Below are 9,408 nucleotides of genomic sequence, written 5' to 3'. Positions count from 1 at the left end.
GATACTGGTTGGAAAATGTGATGCTTCGAGTCTCTCAGTGACTTTTATACTAATTAACTAGGCCTTTACACGGTTAGATTGTACTTATCGACGTTGTTTGGTTTCTTGGGTGGCATTTCTTTACGAAAGTATTTATCAAGGTAAAGTCGAGTCCTTGTGTGCGGATTTTGAATTGTTTGTAATTCCGACACAACAATGAAAATGGAAATACAACTGAAGAAGGAATTTTCGGGTCGGAGATCGTGTGAACTACGCTTGTGTGTATTATACATGTACGTCCAGACAGTTATAATGTGTTCATCATTGAGATATACCGACTGAAGCAGATATCTGTACTGTTGTCCTTGACGCGTCTACTTAAGACATTTTCAAGAAAGTAAGACCTAACATTTCTTTCTCTTTACTACTTAAGCCACTATCTTAATATATATCGACATGCCAGGGAGTGACATTATATTTATGTCTATAGAAGATATCATAAGAATAATAATAAGCCTCTTAAAAATGGGTAAGGGTTTTAAGCGAATCCCTCCCCCCCCCCCCCACCAAAGAAACGAAAAACATGGCTGCACTAAAAATTAAAAATAAAGGAACAAAGTTTTCAACGATACCAACACTGAAAAGAATACAAAACTCACGATATTACACGTTTAGCTATACTGCATTACAGTATAGTAGGCCTACAATCTAGCACTTTATACACTTTATACAAATTATACATTTGTGTTTGAGTAAAGTATAATGCGGAAAATGTACTCGAGTATGAGTATAAACTACAGTGCTACAAGTCTGCCAATAACTGCAGGATGTACAATTTCTCCAATCATTTCTGAATTCAATATAACTTTTAGTCAAGTCAGGACTTACCGTACACATGGCAATATTGGGAAAACGTGTTGCAATTAAACCTGCCTAAATTTTATGTTTCTCTCATACCAAATATGTAATGTTCACACAATATAACCGTCAATCTAACATGTTTTAAGTTTTTTATAACGTGTGCATTGTTTTGTTTACCCCAGTGAAAATCAGAAGTCGGTCCCAAACCTATGCCAAGTCGATCATGAATCGGAATTGAATCCAACGTGGTTTTTCATTTATGAACGCAAAAGGCTTAACTGAAGAATGAATGAAAAGAAACCAAGAACATTACCAAAACGTTGACTTTGCTTTCCTCTTATGTCGACATTTTCGTCAACTGCTTGTGTTTACGAACATTGACATCAAAACACGTCGAAATCAAACAGTCAACTTAACTCTCACTCGATCAGAGAGGGAACTGAAATGTGCGGCAACATGAACTTGAAATTATTTGATGGCACACAACGAGAAGAGTAGTGTGGTAGGGTGGGGCGAGGGGGGGGGGCACTGAGGATAAAATGTTATATACCCTTCAATAATTAAAAAACAGGGTTTAGGCATGATAACGAAAGGCGTAATGCATGGTGGAATTGTGAGGGAATTGGGGAGGGGGGGGGGGGGGTTGAGGGGTGTGAGATTAGAGGACAAAAAGGTTATATACCCGTCAATAATATAAAAAACTTCCTACAAGAAATGAATACAAGTTTTAGCTTTATTTTGGGTATATCTTTGCTGTGTTATTAACGATGAAATGTTTCTTGTTTAAGACGTACACTTCGTGAGCTTAAAGATGAGCGCCAAGTTTATCATCGTTTCCATGTGTCTGGTGGTCGCTGTTATATTCTTCATGGCTGTAACAGATCAACAGATTCTGAGTGATGGACGGGACTTCTACCAACATCAACATGTACACCAACCGAGTAATGTACGTAACATCAAAAACAACCATGCGCCGAGGCCAAAGAAGGTGATGAAGGAGCGAAACCACTCAGGCCAGCTTGGCGACGCCATTTCATATGGTGAAGAATTATTTCCTTTATTATTGATGAGTTCCATCCCTATGAAGAGGGGATGGTAGGGGATGGGCGGGGGGGGGGTTGGGACAGTTCCTTTAATCCTAGGAGTTAATAGGAGCAACGGGGAAACGAAAAAATATTTTCAAAGGATTTTAAATATAAATGCCTTACGTAATATTTCACTTAACTGTGCCTTACTCTTTTACACTATTTATTTCATCCGCCTGAACGAAAAGGTGGGACGGAGTAGGGATGGGGAGGTGAAAATAAGTCGGCGCTTCCATATTATCGTTTTTGCATATATTTCATCAGAAACCTCTTGTATGGATGCTACCTTCATGCCACAGGGGAGCCAACCGTTTGTCTTGTTGGTTAGTGCACCTGGCTCAGCAGGCGCGGCGGAACGGAAAAATTATTGGGGGGGGGCTAATGTGTGGAGACTATCTAAGCGGAGCGCCACCATCGGTTGGCGCGGAGCGTACAAGAAAATTTTGGGTTTTTTCAAACCCCCAGATGGCCGGAAACGGCACTTCCCGAGTGTTTTATGCTGCGAATACCTGGCCCTAAAATATGGGTCTCAAGCCTGCAATTTCTCAGATTGCACGTAAAGTCTGTAAAAACATTGTAATTTGTATATTCGATGGTGTTTTAAGAGAGTAGCTATTACTCGTAGTGTACTCGCAAAGACGTTTTTGAGTGTAGTAAGGGCAGTGGCGGGGCTAGGGGTATTGGTCGGGGGGGCAAGAATGGTCTGTAGGGGCGCTTTCGACACAATCTAAGCGGAGCGCCACCACAGGTTGGCGCGGAGCGTACAGAAAATTTTTGAGTAAAGATACTCCCGAGATTGCAGGAAATGACCCTTTCCGGGGCCTTGCTAATTTGCAGATAAACGGAGAATAAATAGGTGTCGTCGCCATTTTGTCGGAAAATACACCGACAGAATATGACAAATGTCAATAGGTATATGAGAGCGCAATAAAATAGTCAAAAATCGCGAATAAGTAAAAAGTAGTGAAAAGCTGAAAAGGGCGCCAGCAGTCCATTTGAGTCCGTCAGGGGGGGGGGGGGCATCCGCCCCTGACTGTATATATGGACGCTCGATCCGCCACTAAGTAAGGGGATGTTGGAGAACTGGCTGAAATGAGGCAAGTCATTGGCCTAAGACGAAGTTGTGTTACGCTTACCGGTACTCACACTCACTGCTTCCACTTTTCACGGGGCGTGAAGACGCGGTTGGGATGACAATGTGGTCTATAGCCAAGGGACGGGCCGAGGGTCCCCCAGCAATTACTAAAATTATTACACCTATAGAGTATACGTGTGCATCGGACAGATCGACAAGTATGCATTGAAAAATGGGCAGATGTACGTTTCGGAGCCTTGGTAAATATTGGGGGGGCTAATCAAGCATTTGCCCCCTCAACTTTTTTATTGGGGGGGCTGAGCCCCCCCAAGCCCCCCCCCCGGTTCCGCCGCCACTGTGGCTCAGGAAATACGTGGCTGAGATACCTGATTGAAAGGTTAACTGGAGTCTACACCGGTAGCATGTACAGGGACAAAAGGCTTCTAAACGGCGGTAAGATCAATTCTTGAAACAACTATCATATATCTCGGTTCAGCAATGACATTAATCCATTAACACCTAATTATAAAACAAGATAATAAACAAAGCGCGTACCGTATTTTAAACACGAGTGTGTTGTCCTATGTAGTTAAATGTATCGCTATATGTCTCGTCATAATGCTGTCTCGTCATATGTAATATATCTCATGATATCTCAATTGTCTCGTCAGAATGCCATATGCCTCGTCATATGTCTCGTCTTATGTCATATATCTCGTCTCGTTATATGTCTGGTCATACTCCGTCATATGTATAACAAAATGTTTGCATTTCATTCTATGGTTTAATTTCGTGTTAGCCCACACAGATCATTTCGTGTGAGTGCAACAGGGATCGGTTGACGGGAGTCGGTGGGAGTTGGCTGTTTGGCTGGATGGGTAGTGGTAGGGGGAGGTGACAGGAGGGGAGAGGAAGAGAAGGAAAAACATTCATGTGCACTGGCCATATTAACAGCTTAGTTTATAATCATTACAAATTACCTGTTTTTTGTGAACAGCTTTGAAGTACCAGTTTTGCATCATGTATCCCTGTGATCATCTGGTATTTCTAACATAGTTGAGATCGATTCAGATTTCATGTTTTGTTACTCCTCTTGCCCTAAATTATGTTCATGTACTGACATAAACTTACATATATAGGGCTATACATAGTTTTTAAACTACCTTTCTTGGAATAACAACAGTATACGGGTGTGTTTTGTGAATATACTCGAAAGCTATGAGATTGTCCGCCTGTTAACTCATTTGAAGGTTCTATAGAGGTACAAACCAGATATAGGCTGTGTCCAATCCCTCCTCGGCCTCACCCATTTCTTAGTTCCCTGTTCATAAACATGAAAGAATATGACGCTAACGGGTTGAACATTCTCCAACAGCCCTTTGAAAACTTACTTCACTTATCCGATAATTGTTCCTCTTTATAAATCAATTAATTAATTACTAATGTTCCACTTTTTATGTTAGTTCTGTGCATCCCACCAGGCTGGGCACGTCCGATATGACTGAAACTAGCCGATGGACCAAACAGTTCAATCATCTGATTTTTATATCGTCAGGTTTTCTCGGTGAATCTGAGTCCCCGACAAGTGGACGCGTCATCGTTGTAAAGACGCATTCAACCGACATGCACGAGAAAGCAGACGGGGTACTGCTACTGATCCGCGATCCTTACAGCGCCCTCACAGCTGATTTTAAACGCATAGCAGCTAAAGGAAATCACACAGGAAAAATATCATCAAAAATCTTCAATTCAGAACGTAAATCAATGTTGATTCTCTTTGTAGTTTATATGAAATGGAGGTAAAAGACTGAATGCATATGAATATATATAATTGATATCGTAATGAGTTGGAAAATCAAGAACAATGAATAAACTTCCAGCCTCCACCATTTCAATTATATATATATATATATATATATATATATATATATATATATATATATATAACCATATATATGTAACCATATATATATATAACCATATATATATATAACCATATATATATATAACCATATATATATATATATATATATATATATACTCCTATGATTTAATTTATTAACCACTACTTTCATTTGATCTTTATATAGACTGGGCAACGTATGCCAGATGGGCAGCAAGACGATGGCAGCAGACGATTCAGAAAGGTTTGGAAATGTCCGCTGCAAAGAGGTTGGTAGTTTACTACGAAGACTTGTTGGAGGATCTGCCCAAGCAACTAAGGCGCGTTGCACATTTCCTCAATGCAACTGTACGCGAAGAAAGACTGCAATGTACAATGTTACACAGGGAAGGAAACTTTCATAGACAGCCATATTCGATGCCCTTTGATTCTTTTAAAGAAAATGTTGTTATAGCAGTGGACAGTGCGATAGGAAATGCAAGGAAGGCGATGGAACGCTATGGTGGTCCGAAAATGAGATCTTATGAAAGAAACTTACAAATTGTGTCCGATAAGATCATGGAACTTAACGTTAATGACACCATAAATGAGTGTACATTTTGTAACCGATTAGTGCATTAAAAGTATAATATTGCGCCTTAGTTGTATTATGTTCATGGTAACATCGGTCTTAAGTCATAGACGAAAGGAAGGATACAGAAAGAAAAAAAAATGACCTACTGCTCGATGAGATTTATTCAAGTTATTAATATATATAGTTACTAATAAATATCAAAATAAGATAAGTTATATAATTGTTTTTGATTTACTTGAAAGTATTTAACTTCAAATATTATTTTAAGTTATAATTATTTATTGTTAAAAACTGATATTATTTGATCGATTTGACAAAAAAATAAATAATAAATAAATAAATCGAATTTATTTTTAGGAATTATTTTCAAGATATGCGTTGGAATAAAGATTCAATTCCAATGACGAAAACATCGGATTTCTTTAAAAAAATATTTGTTTCTCAAACTATAGTTCTGTATTCAGCATATATGTGAGTGATTATAACTACGATAATGTCTCATTGATATACTTGGCGCGTTTCGTAAAATTGCTAATTAGTCAGGACAGTTAAACGTTTAAGGAAACAAAGGTGCAGTGTATAACAGCTTCTATGTGTACTAAATGTGTTACGGATATTTAATATCTACTTCATGATGCTGTTTAACCTTATTTGAAACAAAATTCTGCAGTTAAGGGTGAACTCCAAGACCTCTTTGAACACATGCTATACGTCATAAAAGCTTTGAGAAACGAACTATATGATAAAGAAGTACTAATTTGTCTAGAGAAAGCTAACTTTTATGAAAACTATAGAAGAGAAATGTGTTATTTACGTTCTTTGACTGATGAGAAAAACAACTATTGCCTCCAGACCTGTGTGTTGGTCTGTTTCATACATGTAAAACCTTAAGACAAAGGAAGACAAGAAATGAAGAAAAAACAATGTAAATGAATAACAATAGATATATTGCGGCATGCTTTTTTAGAGCAGGGGTGGGCAACCTACGGCCCGCGGGCCACATGCGGCCCGCCAGTGATTTTTTTGCTGCCCGTGAGATGTCTGAAGAAAAAGAAAAAAATCAATCTATTTTAGCTGCTTAGAATTTGTCGGCACTAATGATGCTGTCAGGTAGGCCTATTATCCCCATTAATTACCAACTACTGTATTAACATTATGTTTTTGTGAATACAGATTAAGTACACACACCTATTGCTTGAAAGTCCTCGGAATCAAAGGTTTGAAATCAACAGCAGGTCGTTGGTTAGTTGCGGCTCAGTCAATTTTTCACCCCTTATATCTGGCCCATTCATTCAAAAAGGTTGCCCACCTATGTTTTAGAGGTATAATTTCATAAGTCATTTAGCAATTTAAATTCATTTAGAAAATACATTTCAAGATTAACAAAATAATAGAAAGCCTCTGTAATCCTCTCAGAGTGCACCTCCCCATTACCAGCACCTGTGGAATTTTAGCATCAGAACAAAAGCCATATTAGGCAACAGCATCCAGTACCTGCAGCCCTAACGATTTCACATGTGGAATTTTAGTCGAAAAGACGTGCATGAGTGTCGATTGGTTCGCTCTGTCTCTGTTTCTAGTGACTCTGTCCTGGCCTCATGACCCCGGTCGCCATTGTCTACATTCGATACCGGCATGTATCCCGTCTTCCCCAAATCATGTTCTGTTCCATTCTTTGACGAAATTATCAATCAGTTTTCAACCTTTTAAACATGCTCCTTATACTATTACCGTATTTGTACAGTCCTGCTGATGAGGCTTCAATTTTCAACCTGTTAACCATGCCGCATACTTTCACCGAATTTTCAAGGGCTCCTTCCGGCTAGGAAGTACATCCCTATGAAAAATAAACAATCACAATTTCCGCAGCCAAGAACATTTCCATATGGATATATGCGAGCGGGCATACTGGTTGGAAAATGTGGTGCTTCGAGTCTCTCAATGATTTTTATACTTATTAACTATAGCCCCTCACAAGGTTAGATTGTACTTGTCGACGTTGTTTGGTTTCTTGGGCCGCATTTCTTTACGAAAGTATTTAGCAAAGTAAAGTCGAGTCCTTAGGTGCGGATTTTGAATTGTTTGTAATTCCAACACAACAATGAAAATGGAAATACAACTGAAGAAGAAATTTTCGGGTCGGAGATCGTGTGAACTATACGGTTGTGTGTATTATACATGTACATGCAGACAGTTATAATGTGTTCATCGTTGACATATACCGACTGAAGCAGATATCTGTACTGTTGTCCTTGACGCGTCTACTTAAGACATTTTCATGAAAGTAAGACCTAACATTTTCTTTCTTTTTACTACTTAAGCCACTATATCAATATCTGTCGACATGCCAGGGAGTGACATAATATATATATATGTCTATGAAAGAAATCATATATAAGGATAATAATTAGCCTCTTGAAAGTGGGGAAGGGTTTTAAGCGAATCCCTCCCCCACCCCCCTACCAAAGAAACAAAAAACATGGCTGCACTAACAAAAATGAACAAAGAAACAAGTTTTTAATGATAACAACACTGAAAAGAATACAAAAATCACGGTATTACACGTTAAGCTATTCTGCATTACAATTTAGTAGGCCTACAATCTAGCACTTTATACACTTTATACAAATTATACATGGGTGTTTGAGTAAAGTATAATGCGGAAAATTTACTGGAGTATGAGTACAAACTATAGTGCTACAAGTCTGCCAATAACTGCAGGTTGTGCAATTCCTCCAATAAAAAATATTAAATGTTATATACCCTTCAATAATTTAAAAAAAAATCGTTTAGGCATTATAACGAACGACGTAATGCATGGTGGAGTTGGGAAGGGGTGGAGTTGAGGGGGGGGGGGGAATAGAGGACAAATAGGTTATATACCCGTCAATAATTAAAATAACTTCCTGCAAAAAAATTAATACAAGCTGGTTAAGCTTTATTTTGGTTATATTTTTGCTGTGTTATTAACGATGAAATGTTTCTTGTTTAAGCCATACACTTCGTGAGCTGAAAGATGAGCGCCAAGTTTATCATCGTTTCCATGTGTCTGGTGGTCGCTGTTATATTCTTCATGGCTGTAACAGATCAACAGATTCTGAAAGATGGACGGGACTTCTACCAACATCAACATGTACACGAACCGAGTAATGTACGTTACATGAAAAACAACCATACGCCGAGGCCAAAGAAGGAGATGAAGGAGCGAAACCACTCAGGCCAGCTTGGCGACGCCATTTCACATGGTGAAGAATTACTTCCTTTATAATTAACGAGTTCCATCCCTATGAAGATGAGAGAAGGGAGGGGCGGGGGGGGGTGGGACAGTTCCTTTAATCCTAGGAGTTAATAGGAGCAACGGGAGTACGAAACAGTATTTTCAAAGGATTTAATGCCTTACATTATATTTCACTTAACTTTGCCTTACTCTTACACAACATCTATTTCATACGCCACACCAGCCTGAACGGCACTTTAACGCTTCCATATTATCGTTTTCATATATTTCAGCATAAACCTCTTGTATGGATGCTACCTTCATGCCACGGGGAGCCAACCGTTTCATTATAATCTGCGAGTTTCATCCCTATTAACTATTAAGAGGGGAGGCTGGGCGGGGCGGAGGCGGGGGGGGGGGGTGTAGAGGCAGTAACCTTTAACCATAGGAGGTAATAGTTAGGAACAAGGGAAATACGAAATAACAGATTCAAAGGACTTTAACTTCCATGTCTTACGTAACATTTCTCATTACTTTGCCTTTGTCTTACACAACATTTATTTCATACGCCACACCAGTCTGACTTTCTAGAATAACTCCCGAAGGAAGGGGCGGAGTCAGGTGGTGGGGAGGTGAAGATAAGTCGGCAACTTAACGCTTCCATATGATCGTTTTTGCATATATTTCAGCAGAAACCTCTTGTATGGATGCTAC

At 39.1% G+C, this 9,408-nt stretch overlaps 2 protein-coding genes across 5 annotated transcripts in view; both read left to right on the top strand.

Moving 5' to 3' along the window:
* The first annotated feature begins 235 nt into the window (after positions 1 to 235).
* LOC139971878 (sialate:O-sulfotransferase 1-like) overlaps positions 236 to 9,408 on the top strand; it is a 13,811-nt gene continuing 4,638 nt past the window's right edge. Inside the window, exons 1-6 of one of the 4 annotated variants that reach the window (XM_071978671.1) lie at positions 236 to 376; positions 1,629 to 1,880; positions 2,190 to 2,267; positions 3,367 to 3,453; positions 4,556 to 4,756; positions 5,091 to 6,866. In XM_071978671.1, coding sequence (XP_071834772.1) covers positions 1,652 to 1,880; positions 2,190 to 2,267; positions 3,367 to 3,453; positions 4,556 to 4,756; positions 5,091 to 5,524 — 1,029 coding nt within the window. In that variant the 5' untranslated portion in view covers positions 236 to 376; positions 1,629 to 1,651 and the 3' untranslated portion in view covers positions 5,525 to 6,866. Of the gene's footprint in view, positions 377 to 1,628; positions 1,881 to 2,189; positions 2,268 to 3,366; positions 3,454 to 4,555; positions 4,757 to 5,090; positions 6,867 to 9,383 lie in introns of those variants that run through there. The other 3 variants (XM_071978674.1, XM_071978672.1, XM_071978670.1) reach the window with 3 other exon arrangements.
* Positions 7,383 to 9,408, top strand: part of LOC139971876 (sialate:O-sulfotransferase 1-like) — a 14,611-nt gene continuing 12,585 nt past the window's right edge. The window contains exon 1 of the mRNA XM_071978668.1: positions 7,383 to 7,761. The gene's annotated coding sequence lies outside the window, so the exon portion shown is untranslated. The remainder of the gene's footprint in view (positions 7,762 to 9,408) is intronic.

The sequence above is a fragment of the Apostichopus japonicus genome, chromosome 8 (assembly GCF_037975245.1).
Source record: "Apostichopus japonicus isolate 1M-3 chromosome 8, ASM3797524v1, whole genome shotgun sequence".
Classification (NCBI taxonomy): domain Eukaryota; kingdom Metazoa; phylum Echinodermata; class Holothuroidea; order Aspidochirotida; family Stichopodidae; genus Apostichopus; species Apostichopus japonicus.
Note: the sequence above shows the minus strand (reverse complement) of the source record. Positions and strands in the feature narration are given on the sequence as shown.